The sequence below is a fragment of the Nannobrachium achirus genome (assembly GCF_963921795.1).
Source record: "Nannobrachium achirus genome assembly, chromosome: 3".
NCBI lineage: Eukaryota > Metazoa > Chordata > Actinopteri > Myctophiformes > Myctophidae > Nannobrachium > Nannobrachium achirus.
The window spans coordinates 68,887,994-68,909,517 of record NC_137812.1 but is presented as its reverse complement, the minus strand read 5'-3'; the positions used below and the strand labels follow the sequence as shown (position 1 = coordinate 68,909,517).

Here is a 21,524-nt window from a genome sequence, read left to right as displayed (position 1 = left end):
TATTGCCCAACTATTCTCTCTGGCTGGCTGTACAAGGATGTGCCAAAAAGACCAGCCTTACAGAGTGTGATCAGGACATTCAATTCACAAAAACTGTGATTTTAAAGGAGGGTTGAATTACATAATCACATTTTGAAATTGTTAATAGCTGCATATGGGCCTATCTGGCTAATGTTTTACTATGACTTACTATATACAATGCTGTTTAGTTTGTCTAGAAGATAATATATATTATATTTACGGTAGAAATGTTATAAGGGAAATCCAGATGAAAATATATTTTTTTAGAAAGCTATTCTGACTGTGAGTAACATCGTGGCTTTGAAGCATTAGATAACCATTAATCTATGTACCTTTTTTTAAGACAAACAAGGCCTACGCCAATTTTCAGAGGTCCGCAGCAGGCTACAACAGAATGCAAATATACACTTTGAACCTTTATCAAGTTGTCCGTCTCACGTATACCGGTAAATATAAATTACACTTAATTATGCCCATTATATATCATTATATTGAAACACTGCACAATGCAGAACATTCATTTTCAACAGTGCTGGAATAGTTTGAAGGTTGTATTCTGGTGCATTGGTGTATTTGAATTCACACTGCATGACTGCTAGATCATTGGTTCTCAAGGAGGGGTCCGGGGACCCCCAGGGGTCCTTGAGGGGGTCCCCAGCTAAATGAACCTAACGGGTCCATTTGGTTCCATTTGTACACTCTCAGAGTTAAATGAACATTGATTTTACAATATAAATTGAGGTCATATAGAAATACCAAGAAATGTGGGTCCGTAGCCTATTGCATGCCAAACTGGGGGTCCTTGAAATTAAAATGGTTGTGAATGACTGCTAGAGCCGTAGAAATCCTCTCTTATGAGGGTCCCTGGCATATCTTTTCAAATGGGGGTCCACAGGCTAATAATGAGTGTCAATTTGGGGGTCCTTACATGACCCCCAGTATATACAAAGAAGACATGCCCCTTCTTTGTATATAGGCTACTTAGGCTACTGTTTGTATAGGCTTACTGTTTTTTTGTTCTTTCTTTTTTTTTTTACTGACTATAACTGCATAGTACTGTGTTCTATTCGTCTGTCATTCAATGTTATATGAGATACTTAAATGGTTTCCTGTGGAAATAAGCTTATTCTTTTCTAGGATCTCCTTTTAGTAGACCTTGTACCAGTGAACTGTACCGTCGACTCATGAAACTACCTTTTTTCTATGCAAACTTCTTATAAAGTCTTCAATCAATCAATCAATCAATCAATCAAAGGTTTTGAGAACCACTGCCCAAGAATAGCCTATGAATGCTGGGGGTTTTGAAGGGATATTTCACTTTCAAATAAAAATAAACACCAGCCTAACCCATTAAGACCTGACATTATCTTCAGCTATTGAGAAATATCAGATGTACAAACTGTTAGCTTAATAAAAAAAAATAGAGAAAATGTGTGCAAATCTTTTAATAAATCATTTTCAAAGCAAACCTTCATAACTCTGGGGGTCCCTGGAACAACATATTTTGAGATGGGGGTCCGCGGCCAAATACCTATAATTTTTGGGGTCCTTGAGCTTGACCATATGAAAAAGTCTGAGAACCACTGACCGCTAGATGGCGCAAATTAACAACCAGTGTAGTGTATTGTGAACCGGAAGGAGTCAGCCCGTGCCGCTCTCTGTCGCTCGTTGTTTATATCCGGAGCGTTCATTCCATTCACACATCGTTGCAGTGTTGAGTTGTTTAGTGTCGAGTGTAGACATTTATAAGCTTTAAAACACATTTAAGCAGCATTAAAGGTGTTTCTCGGAGCACAGAGAGCTGCCTTCCAGCCTCTTGCCGGACGCCATCATGACGGAGGTAAAGAAACATGCACGGTGTTGTTGTTTTGTTGTGAAAACGTCCAGCTAGCTTGCTGTAGCTAGAAGCTAACGTACTGTGTTCACTGTTCAGCCCTCATTTAGTGTTGGGGAAAAGTAAAGTTTATGTTTTTTTTACTGAAATAAAGGTATCAATACCGTATAGAAATACTACAATAGAAATACTCTGTTAGAAGTCCGGAATTCTAAATTTACCTGAGTAAAGTATGAGTATCAAAATATAGTGCTCATTATGCAGAATGTCCCATTTCAGCTTTTGAAAAGTTCTTAAAGGGGAAGACCACCCATTTTCAATATTGAACTATGTCATTAATATACCTGGCTTATAGGAGTTGTGTGGAAATCGAAAAAAAAAAAGTTCCCCCTCTTCTGTATTGCCTAGAACTGGAGGATTGATTTTGGGGTTTGTATTGTAAAGTACAACGGTGTGATCAATCACGTTGTAATCAATGTTAATTTAACTGAGAGTATACAAATGGAACCAGATGGACCCGTTGTATTCCATTTTATTTGTATTCCATTTGTACGAGTAATTTGTATGAGTTAATGATACCCATAAGAGTCCATTTGGTTCTTTCTTGGCTATCATTTAGCTGGGGACCCCCTGGAACACCCTCAAGGACCAGGGGGTCCCCGTTCTGGGGGTTAGGGTAGGGCAGGGGTCTTCAACGTTTTCAGGCCAAGGACCCCTTAGTTGAGAGAGAGATGAAGCAGGGACCCCCACAACCTTTTCATAGATTCCATGTGTTTCATCTTTTGACAGCACAATCATCAGTGTATTTTGGACTCATGTCAATTTGTGTTTTCAGATATTTAACCACTTGAACCGTCAATACATAATAATCTTGACCTTTCACTCTGTACTTAGTTTGCTCTTCTTCTTCCTCTGCACCAAACCTCTTTGCACCAAACCTCTTTGCCGAAAATAGCCGATCTATAAGCTCACAACGTGAGCTTGTAGATCTGCTATTTTTGGCTACAGTTCTCAGAATATGGACACGAGGGTTCAAGTTGTTAATATAAAAATAAATGGAAGATTTGGAGGACCCCCTGTAGTAACTCTGAGGACCCCCTAGGGGTCCCGGACCCCCTGTTGAAGACCCCTGGGGTAGGGTGACCATATTTTCAGCCCCTCAAACCGGGACGCAAACCACTGTTGCCTAAAACCGGGACCCTAAAAGCAATGTGCACGTCACCGTGCACGCGTGTGCGTCCATTCTCTAACGTTGGTGCACGCGCACATACAGTACACACCTTAGGGTTGCATACAGGCAGTGAGTAATTGACAAACAGCCTCAGTGTTGAATTCAGACATGCAATCATGTATTTGTTCATGTTTTCTGATTGGTTAGGTGGACATGTTTTCATGAAAAGAACATGATAAATGTCTATGCAACCACTGAAAACAGCTACAATTATTTTAATTCTGCCGAAAACCGGGACAATTTTGTAGTGAATGTTGAAAACCGGGACATATTAGTGTTTTAGAGATATTTGTCTGGACACGTAGCTTGAAAACGGGACTGTCCCGGCAAAACCGGGATGTCTGGTCACCCTAGGTTAGGGTCCATTTGGTTCCATTTTTTAAACCCATAAGAGTCCATTTGGTTCCTGGCTATCATTTAGCTGGGGACCCCTGGAACTCATTCAAGGACTTGGACCCCACTTTTAGAACCAGCGACATATAGCACAAAACTGTGTTGCAGCTTAAACTTTTTCATTTCATAGATGGTTTAATTCATACTTGACTTTGTTTGGGAGGAAAACAGTGTCATTTATGACCAGCTTTCTGTCAATAAACTGTGCAGCCAGCCTCAATGTGTGTGAGATGGGTTTGGAAGGACACTCGTTGTAAAGCACTCCACGTCCGTCCTGTGTACCATCTGTTTAAGAAATTAGAAACATACTCTGCACATTATAGGTCGTGGAGTGCTTCCAACTACAAAGAATCGTGACCGCATTGAGTTCATTGACAGTAAAGCTGCTCATCATGACATTGACAAGGGTGAATTTCAATGAAATGAAAACCTGACACGGGGACAAAGAGGATAACTTAAGCTGACCATATTGGTGCGTTTATTATCGTTTAATACAATCAGATAGGACTTTTCTGTTTGATGGATGGGCTGTCAGTTGGAGGGTATTGCAACTTGGATGCAGCAGATACGAGCTGCGTCTGAACAGCGGCGAATTACATTGTGCTTAGTTTCATAGGTTCGGGATTTGTGTAATAATTGGAGATAATTATTACACATAAAAACCAACAGATTATGAATTAAGCATTTGTTATTTAAACGTATAAAACTTTCCACTCATGAAACACGGGTTGAAGATGGATATTTCTTTATTTGTGATGTTGGTGGTTTAATTACGTGATGTGTTTGTTGTTGTCTTGCAGGACGTGCAGAAACACTCGGTCCACACCCTGGTGTTCAGGTCTCTCAAAAGAACCCATGACATGTTCGTGTCGGACCACGCCAAGCAGATAGCGCTGGACGAACAAAGGTACACTTTTAACCCGTATTTAGGGGCAATGTGATGCTTTATTAACACATTTTGCTGGGGACCCCCTGGAACCTCCCTCACCCCCCCAAATTACCTGGGCAGGTTCCCCACGGTCATGAAATTCCTGGCAAAATGAAAAAATAAAAACATTTTCCAAAACATTTATAGCATTACACAAAATATGTAACAAAGTTGTTTTTTGCCGTGTGTGTGTGTGCAGTGTTTTGCCGCGTGATTGCAGCCTAATGTATACCGGATGAGACAAAAAAAAAAAAAGATCTACAAGCTCACAGTCTGATCCTATGCCTAGAACTTGGCACGACATTTGGAATAGAATTATACCATTCTATGCTTTGTATTTACTACACTGCCTGTCTTTGGGCATTGCACATAGCAGTAAGAAACACATTATTGTGCGGAATGATTGTTATAGTCCCTGGAAATTGGGTTAAATATTTTGGAAAATTCTTGGAAATTCATAGGTAAATATGTGTGGGAATCCTGCCTGGGGATCCCTGGACCCCACTTCTTTTCAGAACCCCTCTGCTAAGGCTTGTTTCAGAAGATAATCCTAATGTTTGCTTTTTTACAGCCACAAGGTGAAGATGGCTGCGAAGCTCAGAGCCGACTACGCCGCGGTGTTACACATGCCAGTTCTGAAGGAGACCAAGGACCGAGTCCAGATGCCTGGACTGCCCTTCACACAGCCAGGTGATACACACATGATCAGTGCATGTTCCCTTAAACAAAGCCAGGTGTGTGTAGTGAACAATGCTCAATGACCACCCCACGCTACCAACCCCACGATAATATATTTAGTATGTAAGAAGGCCTAACAGCCATTCCTAGTTAAATATTTAAAGGTGATACACCATGCATTTAAAAAGTATTTATGTCATATTGTTTATGTCCCAAAAACGTTTTTCAAAAGGTTTGAGGCTAAATTACCACTCCTGAATAGAGAGCCTCTCTCATTTTTGAGTGGCTCTCAGAGCATTTCAGCTGCAGTACCACCTTTGGCCTGAACTGCGCCACCCCCCCCCCCCCCCCAAAATCTTTTTGAAAAAAAATTTTTTTTTAGAAAAAAAAAAATCTTTTGAAAAAAAATCTTTTTTTGAAAAAAGAAAAAAAAAACGGCCGATGATGACGTCACAATCGGCAGAAAATCTGGACAGCCTGTTTTAAGAACCCGTGGGATACTTTTAACCTTTGCCTTCTCAAAACCAGAGAAAGACACAACGGTCAGAAATGGGACTTTGTGAGGATAGAAGGTGCTAGTGGGACCCCAAAAAAAGGTTTTAAAATAGAAAAAGTGAAATTTCATGGTGTATCACCTTTAAAACAATTATGATCTTGAAGCTGGATTTGTACTTCGTTGCGATTTTGTGATATTGATATACAGTATTATTACCCTGGCCTTTATGCCACGCAGCTAACTGGAGCTCAGCAATACTCTTGGTGTGTGTGTGTGTGTGTGTGTGTGTGTGTGTGTGTGTGTGTGTGTGTGTGTGTGTGTGTGTTTCAGGAGATGACCCCGACTACCTGCTCACAGGGACACATCCGTATCCATCTGGACCTGGTAATGACTCACAGACTAAAACATTGTTTCTATGATGTGTGTATTCACTAAGACTAGTTAACTCATTGACCTGGTAATGACTCACAGACTAAAACATTGTTTCTATGATGTGTTTATTCACTAAGACTAGTTAACTCATTGACCTGGTAATGACTCACTGCCTAAAACATTGTTTCTATGATGTGTGTATTCACTAAGACTAGTTAACTCATTGACTGCAATTTTGAAACCCTTTGAATGTTCCACACTGCCGGGATTTTGCTTACCTTTAACGTGGGCGCGTGTGTGCACATCGTGGGCGCGTGTGTGCACATCGTGGGCGCGTGTGTGCACATCGTGGGCGACGGTTCACGGATCGCGTTCGCTCTACGATCCAGCCATGGTAAGCAACAAAAAACAACAGCCCTCCATTATCCATAGCGATAGCGTCTGTATGCCTTGTGTGTGTAGCGCAACGAGGAAGTAAAGTGAATGCATTTCGGAGACAGGATACAGGGGGTTGTTGTCCCGCCCCCTGTTTCCGGTCTGGGAACATCCGTATCCGTTTTTCATGGATAATGCGGCTCTATAGAGAAAGAATAATGGCGGATCGGCGATCATACTTATTTTATAACGATTACAGCTTATTGACAACTCGTCATGCTTGTCATAGGCAGAACGGACGCATTTATATAGTTTGTCATACTTGTCATAGGCAGTAAATGAGTTAATACCAGTAGGGCTGTCACTATTATTAAAGTTTACTTGATGATCAGTTGTAATGTAATCACACCTAAATACCAATGCTGTTTTGTTCCACAGGGGTGTCCTTGACCGCTGACACCAAGCTCCACAGACTGCCCACCGAGGGAGGGATAAATGCCCTGGCACTGACCCTGCCCCCTTCACAAGCCAGGTGACCTGCTACTGCAGTGGCTCTCACACTCTGCCATGCCAAGGACCCCCTATTCTCGCACTATATTCCCTTAGCAATCATCGTTGTAGAGCAGCAGGGGTCTTCAACGTCTTCAGGCCGAGGACCCCTTAGCTGAGAGAGATATGAATTTTAAACAATATGTAGTGGGGGGTCCCCCCCCCCACTACATATTGTTTAAAATTGTGTTTAGATCATCAGTGTATGTTGGGTTAATGTGTGTTTTCAGACATTTAACCACTTGAACTGTCAATACTTAGTATACTTTTCTTTCCCGTCTACAAACCTCTTCGCCAAAAACAGCCGATCTACAAGCTCACAGCACCTCGCAGTGCGAGGCATTGTGAGCTGGTAGATCTGGTGGGATGCTAATTTTATCCAATCAGGAGAGGGAAATCATTAGGGATACAGGATAAAAAAAAAGTGAAATTGGAAGTGTAAAAAATGGAACACAATTGGAACTGAAACACAAGCGAATAAACAATCTTTCTCTTGATTGGATGAGATTTGTAAGTGCTGGAGAGAGAGAGCCCTGTTGCCAAACAAATGGTGTTGAAGAACCTTAACTTTTTTAATGATAATGACGCTTTAATTTTGTGTTGCTTTTCTTATTTACGAATTTCCGGCTATTATGGACACTCAGTCCTCTCATTTGTAATGGGATGTGTGTGTTGCCGTGCATTTCTCATCAGTTCCATGGTGATCAGTGTAACAGAACCCTGTGCTTCCCTTCCAGACAGGACGCCAGCCGGACAGCAGCCAGTGTTGGGGACATCCACAGGCACGCCGGAGGACCTGAGAGAATCCACCCTCCCTCTAGCATGGTAGGTTCTGTTCACCTTATCGTCTCCGTCGGATGGAAACCTCATACACTTTGTCCAAAACGGGTACTTTTCAGGATCCAACAGGGCTCCCACGGTCATGAAATTCCTGGAAATATCTTGAAATCGGGAAACACTCTTTTTCCATGCCTGGAAAAAGTTTGGAATTAATCAAATGTTTTGGAAAATGGCAAAAGTAGCAGATCTACAAGCTCAAAATGTGTCGCTTCGCATCGCGTTTCGAGCTTGTGGATCTGCTACTTTGGATGATTTGACGCTGTTAGTATGATCAAGTAGTGCGTTCATTTACGAAAAAACACAAGTTCAAATTTGACAAATAAAATGTACCTTGAACTTTGAAAACTGGTGTTATAAAGTTACAAAGGAATTTGCGTAACGTCTCTGTCCAAAACTGTTACTTTTCACGGTTCAAATGCAAAAATAGCATAAGCAGCTGTTCACCAAGCTTGAGCTTGTGGATCTGTTACTTTTGATGCTTTTGTGTGAGGCTGTAGTACAGGGGTCTTCAACGTTTTCAGGCCAAGGACCCCTTAGTTGAGAGAGAGATGGAGCAGGGACCCCCACAACCTTTTCATAGATTCCATAGAGTTTCGTCGACAATCGTCAGTGTATTTTGGATTCATGTCAATTCGTGTTTTCGGATATTTATGAACCGTCAATAAACTTTACCTTTCACTCTGTACTTAGTCTGCTCTTTTTCCCCTCTACACCAAAGCTCTTTGCAAAAAATAGCCGATCTACAAGCTCACAACGCCTCGCAGCGCGAGGCGTTGTGAGCTTGTAGATCTGCTATTTTTGGCTAAAGTTCTCAGAATACGGACACTAGGGTTCAAGTGGTTAATTTAAAAAAGAAGAAAAAAAAGTTTCTATCACTCAAAGATTTGGAGGACCCCCTGTAGCAACTCTGAGGACCCCCTAGGGGTCCCGGACCCCCTGTTGAAGACCCCTGCTGTAGTATGATCATCAACCAAAAAACACCAAGTTAGAATTTGGAGATAAGAGATTTCCGCCTGACAGCAGCGCTATGATGTATGTGTTTCTCACTGTCTTTTACTGCAGTCTCTGCTAGAGTCTGGAGGCACCAAAACGTCTGCCCTGGTGAGGAAAGCACCAACCATGCCCAAGCCACAGTGGCATCCCCCATGGAAGCTGTTCAGGGTAAGCATGTTTTATTTTAATGTACATTATTTTATTTCTATGTGCCTTCTGAACTCTGTGCTTATTGGAAGTGCTCAGCTGTGGTTTTTAATTCATGCATGTGATGATTATATTGTTTTAATATTGTAGCTGTGGTCCATAACCAAGGTTATTACCTTTGACTGGATTCATATAGTCTGGCAATAATTTATGTTCAACTGGTATGAGTACAATGGAATGAAATATTGACTTTTTATAACCTTGGCATCTCTACTTTGGGCATGCCATTATAGGCAAACATACGGTATATGTCAAAGTATAAAGGGCTTAAGTCAGGGGCAACAGTTCAGATATACTAGTGTTGTTGCTGCTCTTATACCACCATTATTATAATTATTATGAGCAATGCACTCACTTAAAGTTGAAACAAAATAAGTTAAGAAACAATTAACCAGTCTGCTTGAAAAGTATGCATCTGTACAACAGTAACTAGTTGACAGTGCAGAGACATAATTGCCTTCCATTGATCCATTAACGAGGGGCCGTCAACTACTAACTGGCATCAGCTTGACAGACACACACACCTAAGTGCTCTGTGTCTCTCATTTCTTTCCAAAAGACCTTGAATATGATTGAAAATGATTAAGGATTACTGTGATTCCCCCAAAATATTTGGTTGGTGGGGGCCGGACAGAACCCCCCCCCCCCCCCCCCCCCGCGCGCGGGCCGCCTATTGGGGAACCCTGGCTTAACACATCTACTGCCTTTTAATCTGAAGGGATGCTTGGTGCCTTGGTGCCGCGCCGTTTCCTCCGTAGGCCGCCGCTATTATTTTGAAGGGCCGGAAGGGGGTTGTTTTTGTTTTTTTGGATTATCACTTGATGGCAACGATTACTTCATCTAGTCACATGACAGTGTGAGCCCAGAAGAGAAACATGTCTGCGCCCAACCTGAGTCTATAGTGTACAGTATGGAGACCACTCTTTGTATAAAAATCTTTTGAGTAAATGAAGTCTCTTTATGGGCCTCTCAATGGATTTACTATGGAGGACGTTCACTTCGCGTGCACGCCCGATGTGCGTTGTAAACAAATCGCGGACATTACCGATGCGGGCGGGAGTGGAGCGACGTACAGTAAGTAATTATACCTTTACTGTATATACAGTAAGATTGACAGTCCTCACCGTCAACGGCGTCATGACTAACCCTTTCAATGACGGTGAGGAATGTCAACGGCAGCAGAACTGTTAAATGGTTCAGTCATGTTGTACACTTACACAAAATGAATAGTGTAGCGTTTAGACTTGATCAGATCTTAACCATGTTTCTCCTGCTATGTTCCTGCAGGTGATCAGTGGTCATCTGGGCTGGGTGAGGTCCATCGCTGTGGAGCCTGGAAACCAGTGGTTTGTCACTGGCTCTGCTGACAGAACCATCAAGGTCAGTTCCTCTCACTTCTTTTATCATCTAGTTATTGTTTACAGAACAATGAACTGTGGATGTGGTTCAGTTTGTCTGTACGGATGTTTTCTTTCTTTCTTTCTTACGAAACCGGTCCTACCACTGTTAATTGTTTGTATCCAGCCATTGCATTGGATGAATTATTGAAATAAAAATGCATTCCTTCAAAGAAAAGTATTACATAAATATCAGTGCTAAACCATTTACAAATCATACCATCAAATGAATTATGGACTTTCTCTTTCAATGAAGAAAGAAAAAAACAGCTATCTAGTATTGTATCAACATTTTAAATACTGGTATGGTGACAACCCTAGCCTATACATAATATAGCATTGACTATAATGCATCCTAAATGTGTGTTTGTCTCAGATCTGGGACCTGGCCAGTGGGAAGCTGAAGCTGTCCCTCACCGGTCACATCAGCACGGTGCGCGGGGTGGCGGTCAGCAGCCGCAGCCCCTACCTCTTCTCCTGTGGAGAGGACAAGCAGGTTAAGTGCTGGGACCTGGAGTACAACAAGGTACTTTTTTGCCATGTCCCGTCCGCCTTCAGGTTATCAGATTTAGAACAACTGATGTATCTCAGATTCTTTTCCCAGATTGCGTTTTTGAATGCCTCCTACATTTCCAAATGCTTGTCTGGTATTCATGGCCTGCAAAGGTTGAGAACCACTGTCCTAGACCAGGGGTTTTCAAAGTGGGTCCCCAGTCACCCTGGGATGCCCCCGATGGCAGATGATGTGATAATATTTGGAATTTATGCCACCAGCCTCGGAACCAGTATGCCTCCTTAATTAATAACAAGTTTAATATGTTATATTAAAAAAAGGTAATAGTAAAATATGGCATAAATACACGTTAAAGGTATATTCAGTGATTGTATTTCATTCAAATAAAAATATAATTGGTACATTTTCCATTCATTCTCCTCACTAGAATATGTGCTTACCATATAAGGACTTCCACCATGGTCCGTGTTACGAGCATAGCTAGATTCGGTTTTCAGAGGTGGCCAGCCAGTCCTCGACCAATCAGGGTAGAGTATTGCTGTAGTTATGTTATGATGTTTAGTTATGATGGTCAAAATAAAAGTTTTGAGAACCACAGTCGCTCTGAATTAAGAACGTCTGCTAAATGCCTAGATTGTAAACTACTGAACTCATAAAATGCCACAGTCTCGAAGTAAATCAGTATCATACATATCCTGAAGCTGGAGACATAGGCCTACAGATATTCAGTGATTGGGTCTAATGATCAAAACGAGTAAAAAATCTATAAAAAAACTAAACATTTCCACGCTGTAGGCCAGTAAGGGAAAAGATGACCCCTGGCCACTTTCATTATCACTGAATACACCTTTAAGTTGCTGGGAGTGAAAATTATGAATATAATGTAGGGGTGCCTCGAATTAAAACAATATTTATAGGGGTGCCCTGAGCCAAAAAAGAGGAACCCCTGTCCTTGAGTGACGTCGTTCCATGTATAAAAGCAAGTGGCGGCCGGGGAAACGTCGTCACATGATTGAACTGAATATGAAACATAATCAGCAGCTCCCCTAGTCTGGCTGCCACGACATGATTGCATTTCCTTTTAAATATTCTTAAATTTAGCATACATTACCATACATTGTTGCCATGGCCAAGGGCATCAGCTGATGCAAGGTTACACCGTGTGCACGTGGCACGTGCACGCATGTCGAGAGGGGGGAGAGAGGGCACGAAGCCATGAGCGCATGAGATGAAGCAAGAGAATACTTCATCATTAACCTTTTCAGGATTAAAATTCGAGAATGGCAGAAGTAGCAGATCTGCAAGCATAAAAGTGCAATTTTTCTAACTTGATGATCTGTTACTGTTGATGCCTTTGTGTGTACATGCTCTGAAAAGGTTTTGCCATTCACCAGTGTCATGTTGTTGTGTGTGTGTTCAGGTGATCAGGCACTACCACGGACACCTCAGTCATGTGTTTATGTTAATGTGTTCAGGTGATCAGGCACTACCACCGACACCTCAGTCATGTGTTTATGTTAATGTGTTCAGGTGATCAGGCACTACCACGGTCACCTCAGTGCAGTGTACGACCTTGACCTCCATCCAACCATCGATGTGCTGGTGACGTGCAGCAGAGACGCCACCGCCAGGGTAAGAACGAACACAGACACGCACGCACGTGTGTGTGACACACGTGTAGTGGCAATGCAGGTGACATACTTTAGATTTAGACATTTGTGGGTTGCAGACACATTACTATGGGTCCCTTTTTATTTTTTGTTTCCTAAATTTAGTTTTTTGTCATTTCAAACCCTTTTCAAAAAACATTCTCAAAAAAAGCAAACATCTTCATGAATTAAAAAACAAATTAAAATTATTAATTTCATGAAGAAATAAAAGAAAGATTGAAGAAATTCCATGAATTAGATTGAATGAATTAGTATTGAAAAGCAAAAAGAAATCGAATAGATTTTTTGTAAATTGATTAGTCAGATCAAACCCCTGTCATGGTTTGTACTTTGTTAAGCAATGGTGCTGTTTTCCTATATTATTATTTTACGGTTGCAACGTTAGGTTCCCCAGTTCGAGTCCCGATCCTGACAACCTTTGCTGCCTGCCATCTCTCTCCCCATTTCCTGTCAGTCTACTGTCGTGTCAATAAAGGCGTAAAAGCCCCCCAAAGAATATCTCCTGAGGAGGCTGTACAGATGTAAGAACGGATGATGATGATTCATCATGATTGAGGCAAAAGATTGAGATAATCGTATTACTTGAGGTCATATTGCCCCGTCCTGCTTGGCTGGAATCTTTGGACATGTCATGTCAACACTGTTTTTGTTTGGCTCCTGAGTTTGTGATTCAGCGACGATGCCATTAAATTAAAATTGATGTCTGCATGCAGTCCTCCTCCGACCAGATAAAAACATGCTTTTAGAGAGAGACTGACTGACAACTGGAAGGTCATCTGTCTGTCCCTTAGCAAGGCACTCATCAAAACATTATAGAAATGCTTGTAAATCGTGTAAATGTAGTTTGCAAAGTTTAACAATTGACACAGATGACTCTAAATCCAACTTGTATTCAGTGGTGGAAGAAGCAATTTTTTTTACCTAAATGGTGCATTTATATAGCGCCTTTATCCAAGGCGCTTTACAGAGATTGTGCATCACATTCACCCACACATTCATACACCGATGACAGAGGGAAACAAGCAATGCACCAACTTGCTCATCAGGAGCAACTATAGGGGTTCAGAGTCTTGCTCAAGGACTCTTCTACACTAACTCTGGGGGAGCCCGGGATCGAACCGGGAATCCCTCGGGAACCCTCTGTGTTTAAAGACAGCACCTCTACCCCTGAGCCACTGCCGCCTAACCTGACCTAACAATATAGTCTGCTTCCTGTGTGGAACATTTTACTTGGGTAAAAGTGCAAAGGTATGATTATAATTACATCTAACGATGCTTCTCCTCCATTCACGTTTGGTGAATGTAGCCTTGGCCAGGAAAATTTGATGTCTTCAGGTGGTAACCATCGATCATAAGGTGTTTCGAACCGCAAACCACAACACCCTCCTGATGGCCGGTTCGGCAGTGGTGGCCAAATCACTGCCCATCTCCTCCTCCTGGCCAAGGCTAAACTCCCCTCTCCTGCTCTATTTGTTTTTTCCCAACAAGAGGCTCCTCTGGGGAGGTATTGGGTGGGTCCCTCCTGAGGTCTTGAGGTGACAGGTGCGTAGAGTTCTCCAGTACTGTGGGGTTATTCCTGCCTGGAGTTCTCCTTCGTCTCACCAACCAAGTTATATATATATTTATGAGTAGCACAGCTTGGGTGCGGCAGGTCGTGCCGTTAAGTACTGTGAGGTGGAAAACGATGGTGGGTGGGTATGATGGTGCTCCACCTCAGCAATCCATCATCCAGGAGTCTGGCTCATTGTAACAGGGGTTACCGGGACAATAAGCCTCCCCCATCTTCATGCATACATACTGTACATATTGGCATGAAAATAATAGACATAAAGTTCCAAATTATCCTTGTGCAGAATCAACAAGCGAGTCGTTCAACACTTGAACAGCTACTCGGCGACGGATCTGCTGCGTTACTTTGTAGCTTGGGCTTCTTTCGTCACTGCCGTTGTGAACGCAGCATCAGGGCCCTTTCAGACGGGGAGCAATTGACACACCTTAGTGATTAATTTTCAATGAGAGGCGGGCGGTAAGTTGGGACGCGCAGAGAAGTTGACCCGCGGGCACTGCAAGAGCTGGATTGTGGACAGATTTCTTTCCCCGCGCTACCACAATGATGGCGGTGTGATCCCCGCTGATCGAAGCGAATCCAAGACTTCAGTCTTCATGTGCTTCGTTTTGGATTTCATGTGGTGTGTTTTTTGTTTTTCTTTAAGGTGTGGGACATCCGCACTAAAGCCAACGTCCACACGCTGGCCGGACACACCAACACAGTGGCTACGGTCAGATGTCAGGCAGCAGAGCCACAGATCATCACAGGTACCTGAGACACACACACACACACACACACACACACACACACACACACACACACACACACACACACACACACACACACACACACACACACTATTTGTCTCTTTCTCTCAGTTGGTTGTCGCTGTGGCAAAGCAAGCAATGAAACATACTTGTTCTCCTGTAATGCCAGTTGATAAAGTAACGTGGATACTAGTGTAATGTTTTAAAAAAACTACTGTACAGTCCCCCAGGTTTCTATAGAGGGTATGCCCATGCATAAATTCAATGGCAAAGTGATTATAACGTTGTTTAATGCAATCAGTTAGGATCTTTCTGTTTGGATGTATCATGGGCTGTCAAAGCTAGAAAGTAGTTTTTTGCCACTCAGTAGGCGTTCCCGCATAACTTCTGGGTATGATGATGTCACACGTCGCATACCCTCTGTACTAGGTATTCTCCTGTTTTAGCTTGACATAAAATATCTTAAAAACAGATGATCTACAAGCTCACAGAGCTTTTGAGCTTGTAGAGCCACTATTTTCCCTCATAATGTTCGCCCCCAGATTGCTAGCGTTAAAGAGGTTAAGGTCATTAGTCATTATACACTCGGCATGTAATCAGTTTAAATGAATACTGTAGTTTGCAGTGTTAAAACTCTTCCGTTATTGCGGTCTCTTACAGGAAGCCATGACTCCACCATCAGGCTGTGGGATCTGATCGCTGGGAAGACCAGAGCCACACTGACCAACCACAAGAAGTCTGTCCGAGCTCTGGTGCTGCACCCCAGACAGTAAGACATTTGTTCTGATAGTTCTGGTGCTGCATCCTAGACAGTAAGACATGTGTTCTGATAGTTCTGATGCTGCATCCTAGACAGTAAGACATGTGTTCTGATAGTTCTGATGCTGCATCCTAGACAGTAAGACATGTGTTCTGATAGTTCTGATGCTGCATCCTAGACAGTAAGACATGTGTTCTGATAGTTCTGGTGCTGCACCCCAGACAGTAAGACATGTGTTCTGATAGTTCTGATGCTGCATCCTAGACAGTAAGACATGTGTTCTGATAGTTCTGATGCTGCATCCTAGACAGTAAGACATGTGTTCTGATAGTTCTGATGCTGCATCCTAGACAGTAAGACATGTGTTCTGATAGTTCTGATGCTGCATCCTAGACAGTAAGACATGTGTTCTGATGGTTCTTATGCTGCACCCCAGACAGTAAGACATGTGTTCTGATAGTTCTGATGCTGCATCCTAGACAGTAAGACATGTGTTCTGATAGTTCTGATGCTGCATCCTAGACAGTAAGACATGTGTTCTGATGGTTCTTATGCTGCACCCCAGACAGTAAGACATGTGTTCTGATAGTTCTGATGCTGCATCCTAGACAGTAAGACATGTGTTCTGATAGTTCTGATGCTGCATCCTAGACAGTAAGACATGTGTTCTGATAGTTCTGATGCTGCACCCCAGACAGTAAGACATGTGTTCTGATAGTTCTGATGCTGCATCCTAGACAGTAAGACATGTGTTCTGATAGTTCTGGTGCTGCATCCTAGACAGTAAGACATGTGTTCTGATAGTTCTGGTGCTGCATCCTAGACAGTAAGACATGTGTTCTGATAGTTCTGATGCTGCATCCTAGACAGTAAGACATGTGTTCTGATAGTTCTGATGCTGCATCCTAGACAGTAAGACATGTGTTCTGATAGTTCTGATGCTGCATCCTAGACAGTAAGACATGTGTTCTGATAGTTCTGATGCTGCATCCTAGACAGTAAGACATGTGTTCTGACCACAGTTCACACATCAATCAGTGTTTGAACCATCGAGATTGGAATACAATTGGTTTGAAATGAAGTTGTTCTTGTGTTTTGTCCACAGATACACCTTTGCGTCTGGTTCTGCTGACAACATCAAGCAGTGGATGTTCCCAGACGGAAACTTCATCCAGAACCTGCCCGGACACAACGCCATCATCAACACACTGGCTGTCAACTCTGACGGCGTGCTGGTGTCTGGAGGTACTTCATAGCTTTCTTAAATTATAATACCCTGCTTTTGTGTTGTCTAATGTGCAGCAAGGGCGATCTCTATTCGCGTCCCTGTTCCCACACATAGGGGACGCAGGTTAGAATTTCACCCGCGGGGGGATGGAGTGACAGTAAGAAGAAAGAAGAATTTACCTACGTCATCCCACGAGGGAAATTCAGTTTTCCAGCTTAACCCAGCTGAACCCGGTGCTGCCCACAAGGAGCACGGGGGAGAGGGGAGCAGTGATAGCTGGAGCGGGGAATCGTACCTGCGACCTCTGGGGCCTCCGGAGTCCTAGGTGTGGACACTAACCACTCAGCTATCACTGCTCTCAGTAGTTTTGCATTTCACCAGCGTTAGTTTTACTGAGGTTAAGATTTGGTTTAGGTGCTACCTGCTGGTGCTCCGTCCTTCCGTCCCGTGGGGAGGGGACGGGGTGAGTCCGACTTGCGTCCCCAAGGGAGAATCGCATCTCCAGGTGCTACCTGCCAGCACTCAGGTGGGGACGGGTCCCCAACGTTGGGACGCATATCCGGGACTGGGACGCCAAAAGAGATCGCCCTCCCTCCTAATGTGTTGTTTTTGGTCTGGTTGATATTTTCTTTGTCTGTTTTTGGCTTATCGTTTTGTATTGTATGTTTACAGCAGTATTGTATACTGCTGTCTTTGGACCCCCTCAAAAACAAGATGCTGCATCTCAAGCGGTTAATCCTAATAAAGAACTCCTAAATAATAAATACTATGTCCTGTGTCACCAGCGGACAACGGGACCATCCACATGTGGGACTGGAGGACGGGCTACAACTTCCAGAGGATCCACGCCGCCGTGCAGCCCGGCTCCCTGGACAGCGAGTCGGGCATCTTCTCCTGCCTGTTCGACCACTCAGAGAGCAGGCTGATCACCGCCGAGGCCGACAAGACCATCAAGGTGTACAAGGAGGACGACACGGCCGTAAGTTGGACTGCTACCCCATATGTGCATCCTTATAACGTTGCTGTCAGGCAATCTACAGTATCTCTGTATTTTAACTTTTTATACTTTTTTGTGTGTGACTTTATAGCAGTGGTTCTCAACCTGTGGGTCGGTACCCCCAGGGGGGTCCCCAAATTATTTTGGGGGGTCTCCAGACGATTAACTTAATGTGCAACATTGTTTTCTCACTCAACAGTAAACAAACCAACATAACGTTTAAGTGTATAGAAGGTTATCTGCACAAGTGACAATTTAAGGACTTTTAAGAGGCAGAAATTGTGAAAATAGCCGATCTACATGCTCACAACGCCTCGCGATTTTCACAATAGGTGTGTTAAACAAATTGTAATGCCTCAACTCTTCCTACTCCAAGTAGTGCTCGTCAGGGTGGGGGGTCCCCAGTTAAAATATGATTCTTTTGGGGGTCGCGGCCTGAAGAGGTTGAGAACCACTGCTTTATAGTATGATAAAGTAGGACGTTAATATACAATAAAAACACAAAAGGTAGCAGATCTACAAGCTGCAATGAAACTGCAATGTGACTTGTTTTGAGCTTGCATCGATCTGCTACTTTAGCTATTTTTGGATTTGAATCCTGAAAAGTAACAGTTTTGGACATATGAGGTTTCCACCCGACAGACGATAAATGCTATGTACTCTTATTTACTACCAACAGATCCGTCTTAAAAGCAACGTAATTACATTTGATCATTAGTGTCATATTGAGGCCGGTATTGATGGGTTGACTCATCATAATTAGATGTGATCATTAGTGTCATAGTGAGGCCCGTATTGATGGGTTGACTCATCATAATCCACAGGGCCAGCAGGTCGGGGTTACTTTGATGTCCAGACAAATCATAAATGTGTTGACAGGTCAGATGGACGCCTTGGGGCCATACAGGAATTAGTCGGATCAATTATGTCATTTTTAGATTCAATAAAAATCTAACGAAACTGCCAAAAGGCAGACCCCCTCATTAGAGTCATTAGAGTTCGCTAGGTTACCAATTTAGTTTTAACAAATGTGTGGCCGGCTGGAACAGACATGACATCATGGCTTCTTTCCAGTTATTATTAAATACAGGGATCAGGGAGAGATGCTGTTCCCTGCCATTTCATTTGCACCAGTGTTGATTTCATTGACTAAAACTATGGCGAAAAATGTCCGTCGACTAGCTTTTTCCACAAAATAAAAATAATGTTATGATGACCAAGACTAAGACTAAATATACTGACAATTTCGTCAACAAATAAAAACTATACTAACATGTCAGGGAGGGACTAGTCAAGAAGAGAACTAAACGAAAGGTAATTTTATGTTTGGTTGCGCTCGGGTGTTGTGCTCTGGAAATAGTGGCTTTTTTCAGCATGCAACCAAGTGTGACGTCAGGCATTATGACGCCACCAAGGCCTACCAAAATACATTTGTGTCGACAAAGTCAACTGTACATTAACTCGAGTAAAACTTTCCAGATGACTAAAATATGACTAAAACCAAATGGAATTGTATTCAAAAGACTAAAACTAAATAAAAATGTGCTGTCTAAATCAACACTGATTTGCACAGTAATTTCCAACCCTAATTTAAGTAAATGCATAGCATGGGGAGGGAACGTAGTTTGTTGCAGGAACTTTACGTGATGCTGAGTGCTAAGCAGGGAGTCATTGGGTTCCACTTTTATAGTCTCTGGTATGGCTTGGCCGGGGATTGAACCCCCAACCTCCCATCATCGGGGTGAACATTCGTCAGAACTGACCTAGAACTATTATTTTCAGAACTGACTGAAAATAATTGTATACTTGACATTTAACGGTTACCACTTGAACCCCAGCATCCCTAAACCGGGGGGGAAGGTTCACCAAAAATAGCCGATCTATTTTTTGGCTATTTTTGGTGACGAGAGTTGGCCGTAGATGGAAAAAGAATCAAGTGCAGTGCAACTCGGGTCTGTTTTTACTAAGCATAGTGAAGTGATATTGATGAATTTCAAATATTATTAGATTATCCTGCGGCACCCCTGGACTGGCAGGGACTGCCCATAAGTCCGACATCTCATTAGTACGAATTTAGTTAGGGTTAGGTTTAGGCATAGTTTTACTGAGGTTAGGGTTAGGCATAGTTTTACTGAGTTTAGGTTTAGTATTTTTCACCAGTGTATTGATGTGTATTGCAGTATTACCCACATAACACATGAGCTCATCCCATCTCTCTCTCTCTCTCTCTCTCTCTGTACAGACGGAAGAGAGCCATCCAGTCAACTGGAAACCGGAGATCCTCAAGAGGAAAAGATTCTGAGCCATTTTGCTTTTTTTTTTACCTTTTATTTTGTACTATTTTTGTTTTGTTTTTGTCATAGAAACCATCCTGGTACTGTGCCTACCAGTCCTACCCTCATCAGGTATAGATAATTATTTATCCATCAAGTTGTCAATTCTTATCACACCCAGAACGTCAACTTTCCACAAAAGCTAAAACTCCAATCCGGGACTCATTGTAATGAATAAAAATGTCATTTTAACCAATCTGTATGGTATATGGTATAGTGTGTGAATACAGGACATGTCCAGTGGTTTGGGAGGTGGGCTTCATGCATTGTTTATTTTGTATTTTTTGGCCAAATTGACATTTCTGCACAGCTCTACTCTCATAACACTGCTGCTTCATTGTGCCTCATTGGCCACGTACCCAACCTATTCTGAATGCTTGTCATATTCCAAAATCACTAGGTGCTTTTAAGCCCAACTATTTTGACTTGGGCTAAAACTAGCCTCGCGTAGCCAGGCTTACTCATCTGTGAAGAGAAAAGCCTGGTTACGACCATAGGCTGAAACGGCATTGAACGGTGCTACTGGCGAAAACAACTGTTCTACTTCTCCCGATCCTTCAGTTGCGCTCGTAATAAACAATATCCAAACAAAAACTTGGATTCTGACAAAGGACACCTATTAAGAGCTACAATCTATTTAGGTGTGTTTCGCTAGCGTATGTAAACAGACTGGAACGCATGACGTAACTTCCGCTAACCGCAGCACTTCCGCCACTTCTGGTGTCTACAGGTTCATGCCATTCACATCGCCTTTTGTGGCCAGGGTTAGCTAAAACATTTTTTTTAACCCATTTAGGCCTGAACACGTTATGACACAATATTTTATGCTTTAAATATAAAAAAATAGCAGATATATAATACAAGCTCACAGCGCAGCACCGAGTGCCGCGCTGCGAGCTTGTAGATCTGCTATTTTTGAAAAATCGTGAAAAAATTGAATTTTGACCCGATTCTATAAGTGTCTTTTGAATCCTCCTAAGGTTTTTTGGGGAAAAAAAACTATGTTTCTATGTCAGCAATCTGGCCAGCCATCGTCAAAGAAAAGGTCCTTTTCACTCAACTGGAGCTCAGTTAGTCTGTTCTTGAGAGACTACTATGTCAGTGGTTCTCAAACCTTTTCATGTGAAGGGCCCCCAAAATGATATTTATTTGGCCACGGACCCCCATTTCAAAATATCTAGTTCCAGGGACCACCCAGAAGCAAAATTTGAGTTACAAACGTTCGCTTTGAAAATACATATATTCAAAGATTTGCACACATTTTCACGACTTTTTCAAAAATAGCAGATCTACAAGCTCGCAGCTATATCTGCTATTTTTCACTGGTTAAAGCATTCAATAATTCTAGGCCTAAATGGGTTAATGTAACGACCATTCTGATAGTCTGAGAAC

General features: G+C 42.5%; 1 protein-coding gene across 1 annotated transcript; it reads left to right on the top strand.

Moving 5' to 3' along the window:
• The first annotated feature begins 1,722 nt into the window (after nt 1–1,722).
• plrg1 (pleiotropic regulator 1) lies at nt 1,723–20,858 on the top strand. Its single transcript, XM_080722269.1, has 15 exons — nt 1,723–1,861; nt 4,280–4,386; nt 4,979–5,097; nt 5,912–5,965; nt 6,767–6,860; nt 7,615–7,702; nt 8,780–8,878; nt 10,205–10,297; nt 10,691–10,840; nt 12,359–12,460; nt 14,712–14,814; nt 15,475–15,583; nt 16,680–16,819; nt 17,588–17,781; nt 20,042–20,858. Exons 1-15 carry the CDS (start codon nt 1,853–1,855, stop codon nt 20,099–20,101), a joined length of 1,521 nt encoding a protein of 506 aa, XP_080578395.1. The 5' UTR covers nt 1,723–1,852; the 3' UTR covers nt 20,102–20,858.
• The last annotated feature ends 666 nt before the right edge of the window (nt 20,859–21,524 follow it).

Excerpts from the sequence above, each read along its gene's own strand:
- plrg1 (XM_080722269.1), top strand. Across the intron at positions 12,461-14,711 it reads GCAGAGACGCCACCGCCAGG|GTGTGGGACATCCGCACTAA; the intron begins GTAAGAACGAAC and ends TTTTTCTTTAAG. Across the intron at positions 17,782-20,041 it reads ACAAGGAGGACGACACGGCC|ACGGAAGAGAGCCATCCAGT; the intron begins GTAAGTTGGACT and ends CTCTCTGTACAG.